The 22,883-nt window shown below is 40.4% G+C and overlaps 1 protein-coding gene across 1 annotated transcript in view; it reads left to right on the top strand.

The window, feature by feature from the left end:
* EMB2458 (FtsH extracellular protease family) overlaps window positions 1–22,883 on the top strand; it is a 462,403-nt gene that overhangs the window by 128,606 nt on the left and 310,914 nt on the right. The window contains exons 8-9 of the mRNA XM_089395178.1: window positions 15,917–16,090; window positions 17,813–17,934. Coding sequence (XP_089251304.1) covers window positions 15,917–16,090; window positions 17,813–17,934 — 296 coding nt within the window. The remainder of the gene's footprint in view (window positions 1–15,916; window positions 16,091–17,812; window positions 17,935–22,883) is intronic.

The raw sequence follows: 22,883 nt of genomic DNA, 5'->3' as shown, positions 1-22,883 counted from the left end.
TTGGCATTAAGAGGGAGACCACAACATCATACACTCATGAGCAGAATGGCGTGGTTAAGAGGAAGAACCGTACGATTATGGAAGCTATTCGTTTCATGATCCATGATCAAAGGCTTCTGAAGTTTCTATGGGCCAAAGCTGCAAACACCGCTGTATATGTTCAAAACTGATGCCCTCATTAAGCATTGGATTCCAAGACTCCCGAAGAAATGTTCACTGGTAAGAAACCTAATGTCTCTCACATTAGAATTTTTGGAAGTCCCGTATATTTTCATGTGCCGAAAGAGAAAAGAAGCAAATTGGGTGCATCTAGAAAGAAGGGAATCTTTGTGGGTTATAACGAAAATTCTAATGGCTATAGAATCTATGTGGCTGGTCAAAGGGAAGTCGAGATAAGTCATGATGTCACCTTTGACGAAGATATGGCTCTTAGCAAGGTTGACAATCTTCCTATTCTAAGGAAAGATAAAGGAGCTGACACTAGGAAGTCGAATGAGAAGGAAGATGAAACGATGCCCGATGTTGAAGAACCTATGGATCCTATTGATCCCCCTCCGCAAGACCCATCCTCTTCTAGGAAGAGGCCCTCATGGCTTAGGGGGACTCTTGAAGATGTCGAGAGACATATTGCACCTAGAGGGACTTTCTGTGAAAGCAAGAAGCCAACCAGGTATCAGGGATACTTGACCATTATGAGCACCATCATTCAAAACGAGCCTATATCGTTCGAAGAAGCCATGAAGCATTAAGTATGGAAGGATGCTATGAATGAAGAATACGAGTCCATCATGAAGAATGATGTCTAGGATGTGGTCCCCAGGACAAAATAGTTGTCACCTCGAAATGGCTATACAAAATCAAGCATGGAGCTGATAGGAGTGCTGAAAACTATAAGGCTCGCTTTGTTGCTCAAGGTTTCTCTCAAAAGGAAGGTGTAGATTATGATGAGATATTTGCACCTGTTGCCTGATACACCACCATCCGCTTGATCATAGCCCTTGCTGCCTCGCAAGGATGGAACCTACATTAGATGGATGTCAACACTGCGTTCTTGCATGGTTCGATTAAAGAGGAAGTCTATGTGGAACAACCCGAGGGGTTTGAGATTCATAATTGAGAATCTCATGTATGCAAGTTGAAGAAAGCTCTCTATGGGCTGAAGCAAGCACCCCGAGCTTGGTATGAGAGGATCGATCGCTATTTGATGAAGCTGGGATTCAATAGGAGTGAAGCCGATTCGATCCTTTACTTTAAGGTTGAAGATGATAAGCCTCTCATACTGGTTTTGTATGTTGACAACCTCTTTTTGACAGGTGCAGACCCTCTCATTCACAAATGTAAGAGGGAGTTGGCCTTTGAATTTGAGATGAAGGACCTAGGACTGATGCACTATTTCCTAGGGTTGGAGGTCTGGCAAAAGCCAGGAGAAATTTTCCTATCTCAAGGAAAATATGTGGTGAAGATATTGGAGAGATTTGGTATGGTGGACTGCAAGCCCGTGACTACCTCGATGGAGCTTAACTTCAAGAACTTATGCGGTAGTGTTGTTGGACCTGCATTGGGAAATTCTTCTGAGTATCGTCAACTCATAGGAGCATTGATGTTCTTGGTGAACTCCCGTCCAGATATATGTTTTACAGTCAACATGTTGAGCCAATATATGGTTGAGCCTCATCCCTCACATTGGATTGGTGCCAAGAATCTTTTGAGATATCTTCTAGGCACAATCATTCATGGATTGAGATACACTGCCGGAGATGTGAGGCTGCATGGTTATTTTGATGCTGATTGGGCAAGTAGTGTGGTGGACCGAAAGAGCACTTCCGGGTGGGTTCTGCTTCGATATCCTAGATGAGTAGGAAGCAAAAGTTGGTGGCTTTGATCACCGCTGAGACCGAATACATTGCTGCGAGTATGGCCTCCGTGAAGCACATCAGAAGCAATGGATTTCAATGCTAAGTTCAATGAATGGACAATGCAAGGTGTCCAAAACACTTGTGGATATTTAGCTTCCACAATCATGCCAGCCGCCTTGCAAACAGGTGCATTATCTGTAATGATTTGCACACAAGATTCAACACCTACCTCTTCAACAACTCTAATAAATAACTCACCCATAAATTGTGCATCCTTGTATTCGCCAAGTGTATCCACTGCTTTCAGGAAAACTGGACCATTCAAGGAAGACACCATGAAGTTGATGATTGGGTGTCATGCTGGATCTGTCCATCCATCAGAAACAATGCTAACCCCAGATGTTGGCCATGATGCCATAATAGGCTCAAGCATTTTTTTCACCTCTTTTTTTGCCTTCGTCAACAATGTGGTTCTCAGCTTCTCTGACCCAGGAGGCACATACCCTGCTGGAGCCCCTTGAGTTAGAGCTCGGCACATCTCAACAAATAAAGGTGAACGTGCAACATTAAATGATATGAAGTTTTGATAGAAGAAGAAGGCAATGGTGAGATCAAGCTCTTCCCGTCTCTCTTTTTGGAAAATCTTGTCCATTGGACCAAGTGATCTTCTTTTTAATGCTTGTCCCCCAGTAGAAGTAGAACTCTCAAATGGAAATTTGGTGGTGGCTTTCCTCAAAAATGGAAGGGGGTCTTCATTCTTGCCCTTGGGTGCTTTTGATTTTGAAGCCAGTGCCACATGTTCCATACCAACATTGGCCTCCTTTTCCAATTCTTTTCTCTTTTGTGAAGTAATAGTTTTACAAGATCCAATCCCACAACTAGGTATAGCCAACAAATGTGATTTCACACGGTAATATGTGCTTTTGAAAGAAATGTTACAAAAGTTGCATTTCCATTGCACATTGCCTCCTCCTTTTCCCTTGTTGTTTGGCCCATCCTCTCTTGTGACATATTTCCACAATGGATATTTATCATTGTCTTTAAGTCCTCTTCCCTCAACATTACTTGCAGCAGACTCTGATGATATTGGGGGAGGAAGGGCATCTCTACCCATGACATTCTTGCCCTTCCTTGCTGCCTTTGATTGAGCCATGTTACCTCAACCTGTAAAAAAAATGAACAAACTACTGTCAAAATTTAAAAATGCAAAAGAAATGAACAAGAATCAACACTAATTCGAATTGTAATTTCAACTGATATTAATATACATATTAATTTTTAAATTATTAATATAGCAAGGAGGTAGATCGATATACTGTGAGATAAGCTCTGAGATTGATATCACGGAAATTGTGACTATGTCAACATTGGGGACATCTGTAGGACAGGAGTGTTGCAGCCTGCCCTTCACTGCTAGAACCAGCATGGATCCATCCTGATCTCTAATATTTTAAAAGCAAAGAAGGATATAAACTTGAGGTGTAGATCTCATTGTTCTTTGATCCTTCTAGGAGTGTAACAGAGCCAAGGTTGAAGCCGGATCTATGCCAGTCTATTCATGCTTGTTGTTTGATAACCTCTTTTTTTTATTGACATCCTGTTATTTATGAAGAGAAATAATGCCTCAAATTTTGTTTTTAATTTCTTGAGCTTTACATGTACATTAACAAAGTGTTGAACATGTTCTATTAAAGCTGTAAAATTGATAAATATTAAATATAGATACTGTCCTTGTAACAAGCATATAATGGATGCTGCATTTCATTTAAAAGGAAAGTTGATTGACACGCTTCTATGACAAATGGGACGGGCTTTAGGCTGTTGAAGCCTACAAATTCTATCCTACCCAATCCTTAAAATAATACTGGTATAATAAGTAAGTTGCTGACAACTAGCTTTTTTGTCTTGCAGTCATCATGCAATTTTTTTTCTCCATGTTACCATATAAAAACAATATCATCGTATGTTTAATTTTTTAATCCTGTGTGTGAAGTTCTATGCATCTACTCGACTACCATCATTTGACCATGTTGCAGCAGAATTGAAGCAACATGGATTAAAATTTAAAAGATTTCATTCATGTAAACAGCATGCAAAATACACATAATTTCATATCATTTGGACTCAACAATCAATTTAACCCAGAATCTGAGAATTCATATTAATAGTAAATACAGGTAACCCGTAACAGAAGTTATTATTAATAATAATAACCGTTCAACGCACTCGAATTTCATCATGATTCATAAATTATAATTTTATAACCGGCACGCCGCACCACTGATAGCCTGATACAAAGAAATGCGTTATCTGAGATCTCAATCTGGTGGACCGTGGACTACTTACCTCAGAGAGTCAGAACTTGAAGTTTAAACTGGACTGTGGACGTTGGGCGGTCCGCTCCTCGCTGCAACAGAGCAATCCTTTGCAATTGCCAACTGACTTGCAGAATGACTGAATGAGCCGTCAACTGAGAGAGACACGCCCCCTTTTAACCTAGCCGCAGTTCCGAGCCCTCGAAACGAATCCGCAAACCAGGACTCGTCATAAAATTCGAGACACGATTGGAAATTCGCGACCCGTTGCTGGACACGACGTGCCACAAGAGGACACGATGTGCCCTGAAATCTTGACACGAATCCGCAGAGAATCGTGTCGGATTCGACCGATTCGCGATTCGTCAAGGGTTTTGGACGAATCCGGTTTCTTAGAGTAAAAGTGATATAACTCACTCTCTTTTGGAACTAATTTTGGATTAGTAAGAGTGGTAGGACACACTCTCTTCATCGGGCTGACTTCGGGTTAGTAAAAGTGCCATGAGACACTCTCTTTTATCTGGGACTGCCTTCAGGTCAGTAGAGGATGGTGTGATACATTCTCGATCACTTCTTCTTCTTCATAGTTCAGTAGAGCAGTGCAATTGATGGCAGAGATAGTACTGAAAGACAGACGAATTAGCAGATGGAGTTCTCCTTAGTTAAGAGGAAGTGTTAAAATTGGCAACTAGGGCCAAACTCAATGTGGGTCACCTTATTTATGGCAGCTGATATTTTTCTTGGATTCCTCTCATCGAGAGGTGTAGGATTGATCTATTGATCATCCGATTCCGACATGTATTCATGGAGATATGAATTTATTTGTATTTCTTGACAAATTTTCAGGGTCGGCCAGCAAGCAAAATAGTGTTTTACGCCCCCAGCTCATCCTCAATGTGGCATATAAAAGGAGGAGACCTTGTGGCATTATGGCACTCATCTCATCATCTCATTCTTCTCTCTCCTAGTCTGATTGGGTATGCGTAGGAGGAGCAAGGCACTCACACGTGGGAAGAAGGAAGGACGCATGTTTGATCTAGGGCAACGTTGACTAGGCTTGACTGTGGAGCAGCAAGGTTGTATTTTGACTATGTTGACGAGCGAAGAGGTTTGTTTGACTGCGGTTTGGGTTGGGAAACCTCTCCTAGGCTAGCCGCATTTTTCTGGATAGCTAAGCGTTGACTTGTTTGACCATACATTTGACCATCATTGACTGTTGAGGGTTGACCGCAGAGTTGCACCTGCGTTGTTTGCTGTTTGACCATCATTCTTGGACTGTTTTGAGTTGCCTATCATTGTTGTTGGAGGCTGAGTTGACCGAGGTTGACTTGAGGTCATTTCTGATCTGTTTGACCAGCTTTGACTTTGCTAGTTAGGGTTTTATTGCTGTTGTTATAAAATCACAGATTTGTGTAATTGTACTATCTCTCTCTCTCTGCTGAATTATTGAAGAATATGAGAAGAATTGATCAAGGGTTTCCCCGCAATGGGGTTTGTCCCTGGCTGGTGCCACATCTTGTCTCTCTTGTCTTGGCTTGTCTTCTACTATTTACATTTATGTTCTATCCGCATTTTACTATCATGTTGATGTGATTGCAATTCTGGAAATTGATATTGGGCCAATAAGAGGATTTGAAGTAAATTTCTCTTAAGCATAGAACATACCATAATTTAAAGATTAACACCCTAACAAGGATCTTTAAGATTCAAAATCTTAGACATAACGATGTCAGTGATGTAAAACAAATTTCAAAAGAAAATGAACATACCCTTTCTATGAAGAGAACCTTGTAACAAAACTTTTAGTTTGAGACATACCTTGAATTGTTCTTTAACAAACCTTGTAGGACATCAATTCTTGAAGGGCTTCCTTTGCAACAAAACTTCTTCCATGCTTCAAGTTTATCCTTTGAGGTCTCCTCCATAACTTGTGTATTCAGCGATCTTTCCTACCAAAGAAACATGAAAGGTTATTAGTATATAATACGAACAAATATTGATATGAGAGGGAACCCAAACATAAAAGAGGAGACAAGGAACAAGATACTTATCTTTTAGTAAAATGGTGAAAACTCCCTCTTAATTCAATCTTTTGAGGGATACCTACAACTTATCGAAATAATTCAAAAATGTTATAACAAGATATGTTAGACCTACAAACTTTAGAAATCAAAATATAAAGGAAAATAATGCAAAACTTAAGATAGAAGGATATGCGAGGGATAATATTCCCTAAGAGTCTTTGGCAAATAGATCTTTGATTTCAGATTCTTCAGTCTTGTTTTTCTTAGGTGGAGCTTCATCAACAACATTCACATGTTCTTTTTTTCTCTTCTTTTTCCTTGGATCTTCAGGACAATGACTTTTGTAATGATCCATCTTATGACAATTGTAGCATTCAATCTTGGATAAGTCAACTTTCTTCTTTGGTTCTTTGAACTTCTTGAAGGTTCTGTTCTTCTTGTGATGAGTAGCATAGGCATTAGAGGTGTTTTCTTCTTCATCCTCCTTGTTGTTTACTAATGATATTCTGGCTTCTTCTTGATTGCATGCATTCCACATTTGTTGGAATGTTGGAGTGTCTTTTCAACTGCTAATTACTGATGCAAAAGCACTCCAAGATTTTGGTAGTCCTAGAAGAGCTACAATTACGAGCTCATTTTCTGGTACAACTTCATCTATTGCTTGGAGTTCATCTCTTATTCTAGATATCCCCACAGAGTATGATGATACAATATTCCTTGGATCTTCAGGAAATGACTTTTGTAATGACCCATCTTATGACAATTGTAGCATTCAATCTTGGATAAGTCAACTTTATTCCTTGGTTCTTTGAACTTCTTGAAGGTTCCCTTCTTCTTGTGATGAGTAGAATAGGCATTAGAGGTGTTTTCTTCTTCATCCTCCTTCTTGTTGTTTACTAATGATATTCTGGCTTCTTCTTGACTGCATGCATTCCACATTTGTTGGAATGTTGGAGTGTCCTTTCAACTGCTAATTCCTAATGCAAAAGCACTCCAAGACTTTGGTAGTCCTAGAAGAGCTGCAATTACGAGCTCATTTTCTGGTACAACTTCATCTAATGCTTGGAGTTCATCTCTTATTCTAGATATCCTCACAGAGTATGATGATACAGTATTGCTTTTTGTCAACCGTATTGTCCTTAGCTCATTGTTGAGGCTTGCTATTTGGCCAATGTTCTTGATGGTGATAATTTGGAGAGAGCCAGATACATTTTTTGAGCGCAGTCTATGTCCGATATGTATGGAAATAGGCTGTCCTTTACTCCATCTACTATTAGATTCATGGCCAATATTTTGGTTTCTCTGAACTTCTCTTTCTCTGCTTCATCTGTAGGCTTCTTGAATTTTCCTTGAACAAGGTCCAAAACTTTGTGCTTAGCAAGGATAAGATCTATCCTCTTTTTCCATGCCCTGTAGTTGGAGGCTCCTTCTAGTTTGTTTTCTCCCTTCATTGAGTTTGTCATATTGCTATCTCCTACTTGTGACCTTCCTTGAAAACCTTTTTCTTATATCTCTCTTTTCAATAGATCTTCAGTCTGCCTTTTTCTTTTTCTTCACCTTAGCTTTGATACCATGTTAGAAAATCGGAAAGGCAAAAATATTTTCTTATGTTGATAATTACTTGTGATATCTTTGTGTTCTTATTAACTTTCTTATGTTCTTCTTTTATCTTTGTTTCATCAAGCAATTATCAAAAGCAAAACACGAAGATCAAAGACACCAAATGTAGGCACTTTTCTAGGGCTAAAACCCCTCTATAGGGGAAAACCTAGTCAAACTCTTCCACTAGAAAATTCAAGTTGAGATAGACGAAGACCTTAGACCCAAAGGCATTCCTCCTCCACCAAGTCAAACTTCCAATACGATTCAACAAACTTTAGTGGTCTCTTTTTGTCCAACAGCTTCAACCCAACAACAACCCAGAATTTCGGCCCCCCAACAAATCCAAAAGTTCGGCCCAACTATATTATTGTAACTTCGTCCCTTCCAGTAGCTCAGTAGCTTCACACGTGTGATATAGAGAGAGAGAATTTCGAATTCTTGTACTTGATAACGACCTGCTTCTCTTTCGCTATCCCTTTCCTTTTTTTCCTTGAATTTCACACCATAGATGGAACTTGGTGAGTGAGTGCTCCAAATGAGGTTGATTTGCTGACTTCATATAGGAGATTCTGCCCCTCAGTTAGGTCGACTTGTCCAGTTTGAGGTCGACTTGGTGGAGGAGGCCTAGAAGACCTAATTTACATCAAAATAAATTTGTTTCTTGATTGATAATGCCCAAGAAGGGTCTATTACATTATGACATGGACAAGGCCACTTGACATAAACCCTAGAAGCCTACAATGGACCCAAGCATGAAACCCATGCTTTAATAAGTCAATCTCTTAAATAATAATATTCATTTTTCTTTCCCCCGGATGCGGGTGGTTGTTAGCAATACAGGGCCCATGGCTTGTCAGCAGGGCAGGTGTCCGCCCGGACAAGCCACGTACACCCAAAGGACAAGCCTTAAACACACAGGCATGCAGCATTCAAGGAGGGTAGTTAATTCTGGTTGCAGAGCCGTCCCCTCGGCATTCACTGCGAGCATTGAAACGCTAACCATGGCTCTTCATAGCCGGAAGCTCTCGGACATTCTCCCGCATTTCTCGCCTGCACCGATTCTGATCTTGAAGGAAGTGGCGGAGGCTCAATGCTTCGGCTCTCTGTCAGGCTCTGAGAGCGATTGCGACGGTTCAGGTGCTATAGACCGGAGCAATTGGAAAGCTTCCCGGCAGTTCAGTCGTGAACCTGGTCGTTTGGAGGTGCTGCATACCTTCCATCCGCAGTCTTGCTGGGGAATTGGGAGTCTGGTTCAGGGGAATAATCTGTGTGTACACGCCCGCCATCCGCACACCTTCAGAATGCAGCGTGAACGGCTTCGGGGTACCAGTCGACGGGGCAGTTTCAGTGGAAGAGCCCCTTCTCCCTCCTCCTCCATTGAAGATTCCTCTGAGCATAGAAGACCAAGAGGAAGGCCTCCGGGCAGAGGAAGAGTTGCGGAACCTCCGGAGCGAATGGAGTGCGGGCATACTGAGCATCCAATGGTTAGATATCGCCTTCCCTGCACTCTGTCCAATTCTACCTTCTTCGTCACTGTTTCAGTTGAGCATTGCCGAAATCAGTGGGGAGATGATGATGCTCCTCGTGCTGACCCTCCGCGGAATCCTGGGGTTGTCCCGACTGTGGACATGGAATTTCTGGCCGTTGATATGCTGAGGCCTGTTCATGATCCTGGAGCTGGTCCAAGCGAGCCTGTGCAGCGCAATGTCGGTAAGGGTAAGGCTATTCTCCAGCCTCCCTGCTGCAAGATGGAGGATGAGCCACAGACTACGGATGAAGGCTAGTTCGCGCTCCAGGTTTCTCTGCATGAATTTTCTCTCTGTCAGCTCTCTTTGCGACCACATATGTATCTGCACTCAGTCTTTTTGTACTTCTGTTCATCTCTGTTATGGTGTCGGTTATCTGTTACTTCTGTAATGGTGTCTATGTGTCTATCGTGTCTATGGTGTCTACGTGTCGGTTATGTGTCTATGTTGTCTCAGTCCATGTGCCGGCTACATAAGCGTCACTCTGGTTCCAGCTTTTGTAATCCTGATATGAACATTCTCGTGTTTATAGTCGGTCCCAGGACCAGTTTTACAGGGCCGCGGCCCTGGTGTAATACTGATAATGTAATTTGGCTCTCGCTGTAATATATTTTAGCTCAGTCTTATTTAGAAAAAAAAAAATATTCATTTTTCTTTCTTTTGACAAATACATTACATCATGACTCAAATACAATTATGAAGACCGACACTAGGTACATTCTTCGACACTCTGGAATATATGGTTGAAGGTTGAAACTTTGTTATTAGTGAATAACAGTGTTCGATGGGGTGTGTCTTGTGAGGTAGGGGGCATGTCCCTTGTGCGTCCCATGCCATTGGGACCTTGGGGGGGGGGTATAACCACTGTTTTAAAATTTGGCCGAATCGAATCCGAAACGGCTGAGTTGATCCGAGTCATTGAAGAATTTTATGACCCGGCAGAAAAACTAGTTCGGGAGGTCGAGTCATCACTGACTCGGCCGAGTCAGTCATGACTCGGTCAACCCGGTCGTTTCCGCATCTACTCGGCCGAGTCATTATCTGGCCAGTCACCCAAAAAACAACGATTTTTCTAATATTATTATTATTATTAATAATATTTTTTGTTTTGTTTTGTTTTCTTTTGTTTAACATGTAGCTAATTGTTGGGGACTCTAAGGCATTGTTGCACGAAGCGCCCCCCCCCCGGTTCCAAGCCCGGAAGCTCATCCCGTGCAGAAGCGTGCTTCCGATTTTTTTTGCCACTTCCTAGAATTTTCCGAAGCGTGGCTCGGAAGCGCGCTTCCAGACCTCCGAAGCGCGCTTTGTACAACGCTTCGGGCGTACGAAGCATGGCGCTTCGGAGGGAGAAGCGCACGCTTCCCGTATGCTTCCGGAAAAAGCCGCGCGCATGGGGAAATTCGATTTTTATTTTATTTTATTTTATTTTAATTTTTGTTGACTTGGCATAAAGGGGGTGGGTTAGGGTGAGGTTAAGGTGAGGAATGAAGGGAATAAAGCCCCCATTCATTCCTCATTTGCTCACTTTGAGTTTATGAGAGTTGGAGAAGAGAAGAGAGGAGAGGAGAAGAGAAGAGAGGAAAGGAGAGGAGAAGAGAGGAGAGCTTGGAGGAGTGAAGGAGGAGGAGCTAGGAGAAGGAGAAGGAGCTTGGAGCAAGAGCTTGGAGGACTTCATCTACAAGAGCTAAAGAGGTAAGTTCAAACCCAAAACTCCCTTTTTTTTGACATTTTTTTTTGTATTTTTCTCTTCCCTCTCCTACTCTTTCCCATTGTTTCTACTTGCTCCTTTACTTGTAGGTTGTCCACCACCTATATCCATATTCCAAGATGGTGTTCTTTTGGCTTCTATGTATCATTCCACTCTTGGTTTTAATGATGGCAAGGGGGAATAGGAATAGAAGGGAAGAAACACAAGAGGACAGTGGTCTCAATATAAGTGACCCAAATCCAATGTATGATGAGGAGGAAGGGTTTGAAGAGGAAGGGGATGAACCTGAAGGGGAAACTGAAACACTAGATGGGAAAGCTGCATTAACACCCTTGTGGAACTATGTGACCAAACTTGATGGGGGAAAGGGTGGTGGAACTTACAAATTTGTGTGCCCTCATGGTTGTCATGGAGGAAAACCATATTGTGGTTCATATACGCGTGTGAGGAGGCATCTTTGTGGGGTGCTGGATAGTGATGAAAAAAGGGTGCTGTGGGGGTACAAATTTGCCCAAACATTTCAAATGAAGAAAGAAGAAAATACATCCAAATAGAGGAGGCTGCACAACAAAAAAACAAGAAACAAAAAACTCATTCTGAATGAAGTGCAACCTCTAAATTTGGTAGCTGCTCATCTGCTCATGGTACTTTTGCAAGCTCTGGAGGTAGAAGAACAATAGGGGATTTCCTTAATGTTGCTAGGAGGGATGATGTGGATGGAAAGATAGTCTGTTTTCTTTGTGCTTGCGGTGTACCATTCAATGTGCTTCGCTCTCCCTATTGGCATGAAATGGTAAAGGCCATCAATGAAGCCCCAAAACGATACAAGGCCCCCAACTATGAGAAAGCTAGAACAGTGTTATTAGAAAGAGAAAAAGCTAAGGTTCAAAGAGCTTTGACATGTTTTACAAATGAGTGGGTAGATTCTGGGGTATCCATTGTATCAGATGGGTGGACAAATATTAGAAACCAACATTTGATAAATGTTCTTGGTGTTTCTTCTAGTGGTGCAGTATTTATTACATGTCATGACTCCTCCTCCATCAATGCATCTGCACAAAACATTGCAGATCTCCTATTGAAATCAATCAAAGATGTTGGTCCTAATAATGTGGATCAAGTGATCACAGATAATGCAACAAATTGTAAGGCAACAGGAAAAATTATTGAGCGTACTTATCCACACATCTTTTGGTCTGGGTGCTTGGTTCACACATTGAACCTTTTGATGCATGATATTGTGAAGCACAAAGAATGTGGGTGGATTACTGAGCTTTACAGGAGAGGGAAGCAACTCATTAAATTCATCACAGGGCATACATGGGTAAACTACTTCAATGGCACTTACTCCAACTTGTAGTTGCTTAAACTTGCAAAGACAAGATTTGCTAGTTATTACCTCACCTTCAGGCGGCTAGTGAAGGTGAGACAAGCTTTAACTAATCTGGTGTGTGTTGAATCATGGGATGAAATTAACACTAACATAGATGTTGCTAATGCAGTCAAGGACACTGTTCTTGACAGTTACTTTTGGGCACAAGTTAAATATGTTTTGCAATTCACCAAACCAATTTATTACATGATCAAGTTTGCAGATTCAGATCGACCAGTAATTGGGGAGGTGTATGAGAAAATGGATAGCATGTTGGGGCAAATTAATGACATTGTTGAGCCTAGAGATACCACCTTGTACAATTATATTCGTGCAGAGGTGGAAAACCAATGGGAAGTGCTAAATGTTCCATTGCATGCATTAGCATATGTTTTGACACCTAAATACTATCATCCATCATGGCTTTCAACACCAGCACCTAGGGGGGGAAGCAGGAGAAAACCACACCAAGATCAAGAGGTTCACAGAAAATATATGGTTGCATTGAGTAAATTAATCCCTGATGAGGAGGAGGCTGCATTGGTATGGAGACAGGTGAGCAACTTTACGCTTAACACTGGTCCATTTGGGAGCATGCATGCAATTAAAGATCGAGAGACTTTTTCTTCTCTTGAGTGGTGTAACATGCATGGAGGGGGTACTCCACTTCTACAGACTTTGGCATTGCGGGTGCTATCACAGGTGGTATACACTTCTTCTGCAGAGAGGTGTTGGAGCTCTTATTCTTTCATCCACCGTGTTAAAAGGAACAGGTTGAGTTTAGACCGGGCAGAGAGCTTGGTTTATGTTCATTACAACTTGCGATTGTTGCCCCATTACTGTGAAGATGCAAAGTCTAATCAAGACTTGTTGATTTGGGACAAGAATCTAGAGGAGCCCAATTTGGAGGATGGAGTGTTGCGATTAGAGCAATTAGAGGATGCTCTTATCCAGGTATGTCCATTGTGGTATGAATTTGCCAATTTTTCCTTATAAAGCATTTCTCTAATTCATGTTTTAATTTTTTTTGTTAACTAGTGTTTTTTTTGCATGAATTTTTTGAGCGATTCTAGGATGATGATGATCGTGTTGATATGCCACCCCCACCCCCATCTGGTCCCTTGGTTCCTAGGTTCCATGGTTCAACACCAACAGTAGGGGGTTCTTCTTCATTAGTTTCAGTGCCACTGTGACAACTTTCACTGGCACCATCTTCTTCATTGCCACCACGTGGAGGCCCGCCGCCACGTTCTCTTCGTGGTGGAAGGAGGAGAGATTAGTAGATATATTCACAATCTACTACTTTTGTCATAGATTACTCATTAGACTTGTAGGCTTGTGAATTTGAATTTTGAACCTTTTTTGTCTTGGCGGTGACCAAGTGACATATTTTGTAAACATTATTATTTGAATTTTGGACATGACAAATGTTAACAGTTGCTCACTTACTAGATAAATCATAATATGCTCTATGTTTTATGTTTTATAATATGCTTAAATGTTTTATGTTTTATAATATGCTTAAAAATTTGATGTATGTTTGTAATAGCTAGAATATAGATGGTTGTTGTACATACTAGTAACTACAATGGAATCATGGATGCCATATCTATCTTGATTTATGCAAAAATATGCATGTTTTCATGTCTTCTACAATTAATTTGGTATTTGGGATGTTTGTTTTGAGTATAAATGCAAAAAAATATATATATATATATATATATATATATAGAGCAGACGCTTCCGTAGATGCTTTGCTTCCTAGATTTTTGGAAAATGACGCTTCCGCGTCCCCGCTTCGTGCAACATTGCTCCAAGGTGTTTTCTAAATTGGTTAAGTGCTATTTGGGGTCCATTCCCCTCTCCTAGTATTGATATGCTATTCAAATTTCATGGTAATGTTAAATTCTTAAAGTAAAAATGACATTCTCCTTAATCTTCATTTTGATCCTTTTACTTAAATTTTTAACATTACCATGAAATGACTCAGGATGTTTGAGAGTGGTTCCAACCTCATTGGATTTCATATAGAGAAAGTAGAATTTTAGATTTCATTCAAAATCCAGCAGACTTATCAGTTTTTCAGGATTTCAGGATTGGAGGATTGTAATGTTTTCATTGAATTTTGTCATGTATTAGGGTATGGAACTCGTATTTAATCAAGAGCAACAATCCCTCTATGTACCTTGATGTTAGTGACATTGGTTGTCGAACTCCTCCGGGATTCACTCCCAAACCAGGAGCTTCTGAAAATGTTGCTCCCACTCCCGTTTTCTCTCTCGTTCCCCATTTCCGCTCTTGCTCTCAAGTAACACTGAGCTAGATGATGTTGGCAACTCTAGCAGTAGCCAGTGGTACTGGTCACAAACTTTTGTTGTAGAGGCCATTTATAGCCTCCTTGGTTATGTGTTTTTGTTTTGATCTCTATATCATCATCGTGTATGTATTGGACAGTGCACTGGGTGCCATTTTGATATAATGGATATATTCATGAACCTACTTTGATCATATGTTGTCTTCTATCTATATTCTAATGTTGTGTGTTTGGAAACATGAATGAAAATCTTTAAAATTATGTGTTTTTATAAAAAATAAATATTTAATGTATTTTTTACAACGACCGAGTCATTGAAATCGAGCTGGCCGAGTCGATACCGAGTCGGAGTCGGAGTCGGAGTTGACCCTCAGCCGAGTCGGATTCGGAGTTGGAGTTTTAAAACATTGGTTATAACACGTTTCATCACACTCCCCTTTTTGCAAACCTCGAAAAACATGCAGTGAAAGATTTCTCCTATGTGTGGGACACAATTCACAAAACTAAAACCCCCATGTTTTTTGTCCAAAAAGTCACAAAGATTAAAAAAGGGTTAAAAGGCTATGCAAGCAAAGAATCAATTTCACAATGATGGATTTACATGGGAATAATTGTTATGTTGGGGGTTATTTATTTATTTTTTTAATAATTTTAGAGACGGGTCCCTCTATGCTAGGGACCTTGATGTCCCACCATGCCCATGAATTTCCCTAAAATTTTGGGGGTGTCTCCACATGTTCGCAGTGTGTGTTTCCCTTCTGTGCTTTCACATCCCAGAAACATGGTGGAACTATGGCGAATAACAGAAAGTAAAGAGTGGTTGTGTTTTTAGTTTTTGTGAATCTGGACAAGAGTCCTGGAGGTCATAATAGAATTAAAGAATAAAATAAGGAGACAGATTCTTAAAAGGGTCTCTAAAGTGGCAGAATGCTTTGAGGAATTTTCTGTTATGAGATATTGCAAAAACGTGGCCTTTGAAGCTCAGAATGTTAAGGTGCAATATAGATGTAGAATCTAGATCTATTGTGTTACTGGCACATTTTGAAGGGTTTTTATAGTGTCAGAATTCTTTAAGGGTCTTCTATCTGGGGATATTGGTAAAATGTGATTTTTGAAACTGAGAATATTAAGAACCTATACAGACATAGATACATTGCATTTTTTGGACTAAATACTGACTGTACAGTTACATGTTGCAGGGTGTTCTAATTGCAGGTGATTCTGGAACAGGCAAAACGACATTGGCATATGCGATTGCTGCAGAAGCTAAGGTCCCAGTTGTGGAAATCAAGAATTTAGACTTGGAAGGTGGAACATGGGTGGGACAAGGTGCTGCCAAGATCCGAGAGCTATTCCAAACTGCAAGGGAGCTGGTAGGTTTGATGTCTTTATTGTTTGACTGGAAGGATTTCTGTCTTTATTGGAGTTGTGATAAGTCTAGGCTCTAGGAATAACTGTTCTAGAAGAATACTTATGAAATTTCTCTCTTATCAGAATTTTCTTAGTTCGCAATGTTATAACATGGTCCTCATTTGTTATATTCTGGGCTTTCTGGGAGCAGTTAATACTTTGGTGTTCCATTTGCCCCTTCTTTTTGTCAGTAAAAATAACTGAGTCGAGGGTGTTAATTTTTCAAGTGCTCTATGCTGACACAATCACTAATTACAATTCTTCTTCAATTAGCAATCAATTATCCAATATGATTTCAATCTTCCAACAACAATAAGCAAATTGTAGATAGAACAGTAAACAAAATGCGCAATAGAAGACGGCCAAGAACAATAGAGACAACAATTTGGTCAAAGACCAGGGAAAAACCCCACAAGGGGGAAAACCCTTTCCAAATTCTTTTATTAGATTATCAAATGTTCAGCAGAGAGATACAAAGTCTGTACATCAATAACAAGTCAAAGGTCAAAGACTTGACTATCCAAACCAACCATCCAATATCCAATCAAGTATGAGCCAAAAGTCAAATCTGGTCAAAAGTCAAATCTGCAATTTCTGGTCAAAGTCAACAGCGGTCAGCTCTGCCCTAACCATTCAAATGGCCAACTGTCAAAGTCCTCCAAAAAGTTCGGTCAAGGCAGCAAAGAATTCGGCCTCCTTCCCTCAGTCAAACTCAGTCAAAACAGTCACAAAATATGCCTTCAAAATTGGCCAATGCACCAAGTCAACCTGCGGTCAAACCTGCCTCAGATCTGTGGTCAACTGTGGTCAAAGTGCCCAGAAAATCTCAGCCCCCCCTCTCCTGAATTCGGCCTCCAAACACAGATCCAAATCGCAAGTCAAACCATGTCAAAACACCCAAAAGTCAATGCTGGTCAAAGGTGCCAAAACAGAAAGTCAATGCAGCCAACAGAATACTCTCTCTCCTCTTCGCATGTGTGAGCTTGGACCTTCAATTTTTTGAGCTAATCGAACCAAATGAAGGATGGATGTGTGACGTGATGCCTCCAAGTGATGCCAAGTTTATTTATATGTGGTTGAAGAGGTCAAATTTCCTTGCCAGGCGGACTTGTACTTTTGTGTAGATGTGGGTTTCACATTAAAACTAATATTTTTCCTTGTGAAAATTAAATTCTTCCAAGGGCTAGTAGGGTTTTCTGAAATATCAAATATGTATTCATGAGTTGTATATGATGCAAAATACTTTCCTAATTCAACTATATTCTAGTTCATGGGAGGATATTTTGAAATTGAATACTTATGCATATGTTAATGTAGTATCTTATTTAATTCTATTTTATTAAAATGGATAGATGACATCTGTAATTCCAGGGAAACATAGTAACGTGTCATCACTCAGAGGCCATAATTCTTGCCAAACTAAGATCACCAATTTTAAACATCTTATAGATTACAGATGTCTCTATTTAGACAGTCAGCAGGTCTTTAGAGAGAGGAACAAATACTCTTGGCACACAGGCCTGTGATAATACTGTAGCTTGTTATTTACCTGTAAGCATTTTTTCTGGCTTCAAATGAAATATAGTACTAATTCTTAAAGTCTAGTAGAGTTTTTAAAACATCAATTGAGTGGAATTTTGGAATGATCAATTTATTCATAGCTTTATTGATGGAACTTTGTGCAGGCACCTTTGATTATATTTATTGATGATTTTGATCATTTTGCTCGCGTTCGTGGGCAAAACCTGGATTCAAAAATGCAAGATCATGAAGCTATTGTAAATCAACTTTTGGTTGAACTTGATGGGTAAGGTTAACCTTGTTCTTCTTATTAGTCAAGACTTGTAAAAATCAGTTTGGAGGTGTCCTTGTTTTTATCTTCCATGCTAACATTTTGACAATGCAAAAGTATCTATCCCAAGACATGTTCAGTCGGTTGAATAGAGTGCAAATGCAATCTCGATGTCTTGTCCTGTACTTTACTAGTATCTGTTCTGTCTATTGTAGAAGTTAGGGGAAGAGTGGAAGCTACATTTTTTTGTAATTTATAATTGATTAGATATAAAATAAAATTTCATTAAAGTTGGCTGGCCTGCTGGCAGACTTTGGTCTAGTTAAAAGTCACATTCCATCAAGTAAGGAACATAAAAGAATATTCAACTCCAAAAGTCTGGAGAAACAGGCATAATGAACACATGGGGAGAAATAGGGGGAAAAGAGCTCCTTCAATGAATAATCAAACTAGTGTGGCGAGGTTGTGACAAAGCACCACAAGTGTGAAGGCACTGTTAGACAGATTTTCCATTGGCCAAGTCATAATTTGTAGTATTCACATGGCACTTAGTTCTCCCACTGGTTGAGATGGGTTGAAAGAAAAAAGTTAGTCTGATAGAGGTGGGGGAGCCACATGAAACGTATAACCACTACATTGAGAAACAATGCCAAGCATCTGTGGTCGAAATAGTAGAAGAAACTGGAGAGGAAACTCCTTGCATCTCTCTATAAAGATAGGGAGGTCTCTCTTTGGCCTCATATCAGATGGCGAACCCGAGATTGATTCACTTCTCGTGCTCAGGCTCCAATGAGGAATAAAGCCTGCAAGTCTTATCTCTTCGAGCGAAATAATGATCTTGCCTTACACATGACTGGTTACAAGTTACAACACATCCTCAATTGGGTGAGAGGGACAAGAAGACCATGTGACCAATATTGACCCATGTAGTTCAACTGAACAATCAGACTATGCGTAATTTTAAGGAATTTAGGCTGATTGTTAGTAAAATTAGAAAGTTTATATACTATCAAAATGAGATAATGTAAGATAATTTTATTAATGTCTTACAAATAATCAATAAAGCAGGTCAATGAGATATATATATATATATATATATATATATGTATGTATGTATGTATGTATGTATGGATTTGTTTTTCCACTGAAAATAAAATGAAATTTTATTTCTTCAAAAAACAAAATTACATTTTTCAGATGCTTCATGAGCATGTTCTTAGCAGAAAATATCAGAAATTAGGGGGTTATACCACTATTGGGCAGTTCCAGCAGTATATTCCACCTTCCATTCAGAATTAGGATAATAAAGGCATGCAAAAAGACCATTGATTACATATTCTGAATCACAGCTTAATACTCCCAAGAAGTTCCTAAATATTGTCAAACTAGAACTAATCAGCATGAAAACATTTACAATTTTACATACCTAGCAAAAACAAGTGAAAATGTCCAGAAGTTAAGATGGATGAAACTGTCTTGATAAGGCAGTAAAAGTAATGTAGAGAGGCTGATTCAATCTTGAGGAACTTTGTGAAACAGAGGATGATAATATTCTGAATGCTTACCATCTCCTGCTTCCATAATATACCAGCTTCCATGCTCCATGTGCACTCCATCTTTTGATAAATCATCAACAACAAAATTCCTTTCCCTGTAAATGTACTTTATGGAGAGGTCATTGAAACTCAAAAGAACCCTTCAAATCTCTTACAATACTGTTTTTTGTCTCAAAATCTAGCAGGTCTTGTAAGGGGTAACCTACAAGGAAAAAACTAGAGTAAGGGACATCAATGAGGTGTGGCCCACTGTCACCACAGCCACTACCTCTTCTTCTTTGTGTATTTTCACCACTAGGAGGCTTCGCTTTAGATAGGTCACATAAGGATATATCAAATTCAAGGATCAAGGCGACAAGGAGGCTTATAGAGGACAACTCTTCTTAAGGACAAAGCTCAATAAGCTAAGGAAAGGCAATTCACATCCTCTAATAAGCCCTATTTAGGGCACAATTGATATAGGGCTTGAGAGGTAGCCAGCCAAATGGATTAGCCTAGAATGAAAAGGCCAAGAAAAGATTTCCAAATAGTGAATATTAGCAATCAAATGGACTAAGAAACCTTCAACAAGCCCCTGAGTTGAAGCCTAGATGGTCCTCAATCGGCAGCCAAAACCCCTTGCAGCCACCAGATAGCACGATGTGCCACCATCTCCACCACCTGAGCCAACCATTATGCTCTCTCGCCCATCTGTTATGATTGTATGTTTGAAGGTGGGCCTTCCAACCCCAAAGGTATAGCCTTTCAATGTTTCATTATGTAGTTGGGTATTTTGGCTTACTTATCATGGGCACTTTTGGGCATGGATTAGTGAGGGGCTTCCACGGAAAGAATTGGCTTGGTTTGTACTTTTGTCTCCTTTGTCCAACTTGGTGGTTAACCTTGTATCTTAGTCCCATGGGATCTCCTTTATTAGCTACTAGCTTTAGGAATGACACTACATGGGAAATACCAATTTTGGTTGCACGGTCTCGTTTCTCGACACCACGTACATCACTCCCCTCCGCTCATTATAACTGCTTTCACCATATTTCCCATCCGGGTCCACATTTGTCCATTGGGTCCACAAGGAGTTAGCCTTCCCCTCCTCTTGTCCACACTTTGGGTTGGGCCTGGAATGATGCCCCAAAGGTTGATGCAGCTAAAAAGAAAGTAAAAAGCATAATTTGGCCACTCTCAATAAGAAATGTACCATAAGATGCAAAAGATGGTTGGGACACACAAATTTAGCATGTGGGCAAAAGCCAACTTGAGTTCTACCATCTATCATTATGGCCATCACCCTAGTTCCTAGGGCCCCTATATGAGCCCCCTGCATCATTAAGGAATCCATGATTGTCCCAACCCCTAGCGGGTGATGAATTGCCCAACCTTAAGGGGGTATTCACTGCTACATCATTCACATCATGCTCTCATCCCCTGGAGCCCTGAGCTGTTATATAAGAAAAATCAATAAAAGCAAAAGGATTATGAAGAAGGGTGGAAAAAAAAGGCTGGGGTAACTCGTGTACCACGATTGCTCCCTCCTACATTCATACACCCAAGTGTGGGCTTCCCTCATCATGGCTACCCTTGTACTATGGCATGTGGCTTGAAGCCTTCCCTTGATGTCCCACTCCGTTCCATCATTATATCACATGACACCTTCCACTTAAGGGATGTACCATGGACCTGTCACTTTCTTAAAGGTTGAAACCACTTAATAGGGTTCTTGATTAACCTCCTGCTTGAACCTGGAGACACTTGTACATTCTAAAGCCCATTATGGAAGGGTATGCCATTGTGAATTGTCCACTTGGTTCCATGATTTGTAAGCTTATTTACTCAATTGCAATGATGATTTGTTGTACTGGAAGGTGAGGAGATGCATTGGATCTTATAAGATTGCAGATGGGTCTTCATCTTAGGGTTTGGTCTCCCTATACGGGGTCCAAGCCCTCCAGAGGGTCATATTGGCATTTGTAGGGTGAGTGTAGAAAGCCATGGGCCTCCACTATAGCAGAGAGAAGACAGCCACATCATGAGATCCTTTAGCTCCACTGAATGCTCGCTTGTGTTCCATTATTTGACGATGATGATGTTCCTGGACCACCTTGCCTAATCGGCTACACACTTGCACCACACACTTGGCAGTTGTTCCAGGGCTCAGATGAGGATGTGGCTCACCATGGGAGACAAGGGGAGGGCTTGCATCATTGTTCCAACCCTTATAAATGGGATACAGGCTTGTTCAATCCACTTGGAGACCCATGAGGATGTTTTTGTGGCCCCATAGCCACTTGGGAGCACCACAGGTCATTTGCTTAGAGATAAAGGGGCCACCTCCATCACTATTTTAGGAGCGCTTCCATCGATTTTGGCACATGTTGGACTTCACTAGGCCTTCCAACGACCTTCCTAGCTATTGTATTATCATTTTGACCCTCTTGAGAGGCTTACTTTTCATGTTATGGAGCTATTTGGTGGGCTTGTAACCAATTAGGGTGTTATTTTGCACATTAGAGACACTTTTAGGGGTTTTGTTGGGCTAATTAGACCCATTGAACTATTAGAGGCTCATATAAATACAAGTGAGGCCTCATCTGTAACTCATCATCACTTAGATTTGGAGCATTTTTTCTCTTGGAATTTCGCTATAGCTTTTGAAGGACGAATTCGAGATTCTTTAATGCATTTTGATGTTTGGGTTAATGCTATTCTATTTTGGAGCTTCTCTCTTGCAAATATGATGGATGGATATGCTTTTTCTCCATGTTTCTCTTTTATGTGAAATTTCCATGTTGAATGTATGGAATACTGCATCATGATGCTGATTGTGCTCTAAATTATGCGAAAATCTTGAATCACTTTGGTAGTCTTGATCTATTGCATGCGTTATTCATTGGGCAAGAAAAAGTGAATGTTCCTAAGGGTTGTTTTTGAAAACCTAATCCTAAAACTCCATTATTGGACAAGTCAAAGTATAAATCCTTGTTGTAGCTGGGTAGCTGCTTCATTAGGGCATGCGACGCTGCACTTAGGCTCCTTGATAGAGCAAAACCCTAAATCAATCTCATTCTTGACTCCATTCTCCCAATAGACTAGGCACTGGTCCTAGATCCTTGGTGATCACATTAACTTAACGAAATATCATTCTTTCACCTCTTTTCTTCGCCCCATAGGATAAGGATATTTTATAGGGCTTGGTGCGAAATTTTAGGGATGAGGAATTTTAGGATTCTGTTCAGACAAGTTTCTACATTTATGTTTACTCTAGGTATCCTCCAATTTTAAATGGATTTCGACGATGGAATCTAAAATAAATTGATGCCCTAGATATCACACCAAGAGGGAATCCTTGAAGCTCCTTTGACTCGGGGATTTCTTGAAGTTATGCACTTTATAGTTCATCATTCAAAACCTTTTCTC

Source organism: Pinus tabuliformis, chromosome 1_2, assembly GCF_031772625.1.
Source record: "Pinus tabuliformis cultivar Carrire ecotype Pingquan chromosome 1_2, CPIR1, whole genome shotgun sequence".
NCBI lineage: Eukaryota > Viridiplantae > Streptophyta > Pinopsida > Pinales > Pinaceae > Pinus > Pinus tabuliformis.
This window is presented reverse-complemented; position numbering and strand designations above follow the sequence as displayed.